A 215-nucleotide genomic window follows, 5' to 3' on the forward strand; every position below is an offset into this window, starting at 1 on the left:
CCGGCGAGCAGACACCCATCTTCCTCCGTCACCTTGGGGAGGTTGAGGTTGTTCTGGACGAGCATTTCCATGCTGTTCTCGCAGACGGTGAACTTCTCGCACATCTGGGGAGAGACACGGAGAGGTTTCGTCGCACCTCGGCCGGAGGCAGCCGCCCCCGGGCCGGGTGTGTGCGAGCCCCCGGGCCGCCCCCTACCCACCTCCTCCTGGAGTTG

General features: G+C 66.0%; 1 protein-coding gene across 1 annotated transcript in view; it reads right to left on the bottom strand.

Annotated features, from left to right (window-relative positions):
• The window catches only part of IL6 (interleukin 6), a gene marked incomplete at its 5' end in the record, with an annotated part of 3,440 nt that extends 3,228 nt beyond the window's left edge, over positions 1–212 (bottom strand). The window contains 2 exons of the mRNA XM_009578029.1: positions 1–104; positions 201–212. The exon at positions 1–104 is cut by the window's left edge and continues 5 nt beyond it. Coding sequence (XP_009576324.1) covers positions 1–104; positions 201–212 — 116 coding nt within the window. The remainder of the gene's footprint in view (positions 105–200) is intronic.
• Positions 213–215: the final 3 nt, after the last annotated feature.

The sequence above is a fragment of the Fulmarus glacialis genome, unplaced genomic scaffold (assembly GCF_000690835.1).
Source record: "Fulmarus glacialis isolate BGI_N327 unplaced genomic scaffold, ASM69083v1 scaffold33255, whole genome shotgun sequence".
NCBI classification, from domain to species: domain Eukaryota; kingdom Metazoa; phylum Chordata; class Aves; order Procellariiformes; family Procellariidae; genus Fulmarus; species Fulmarus glacialis.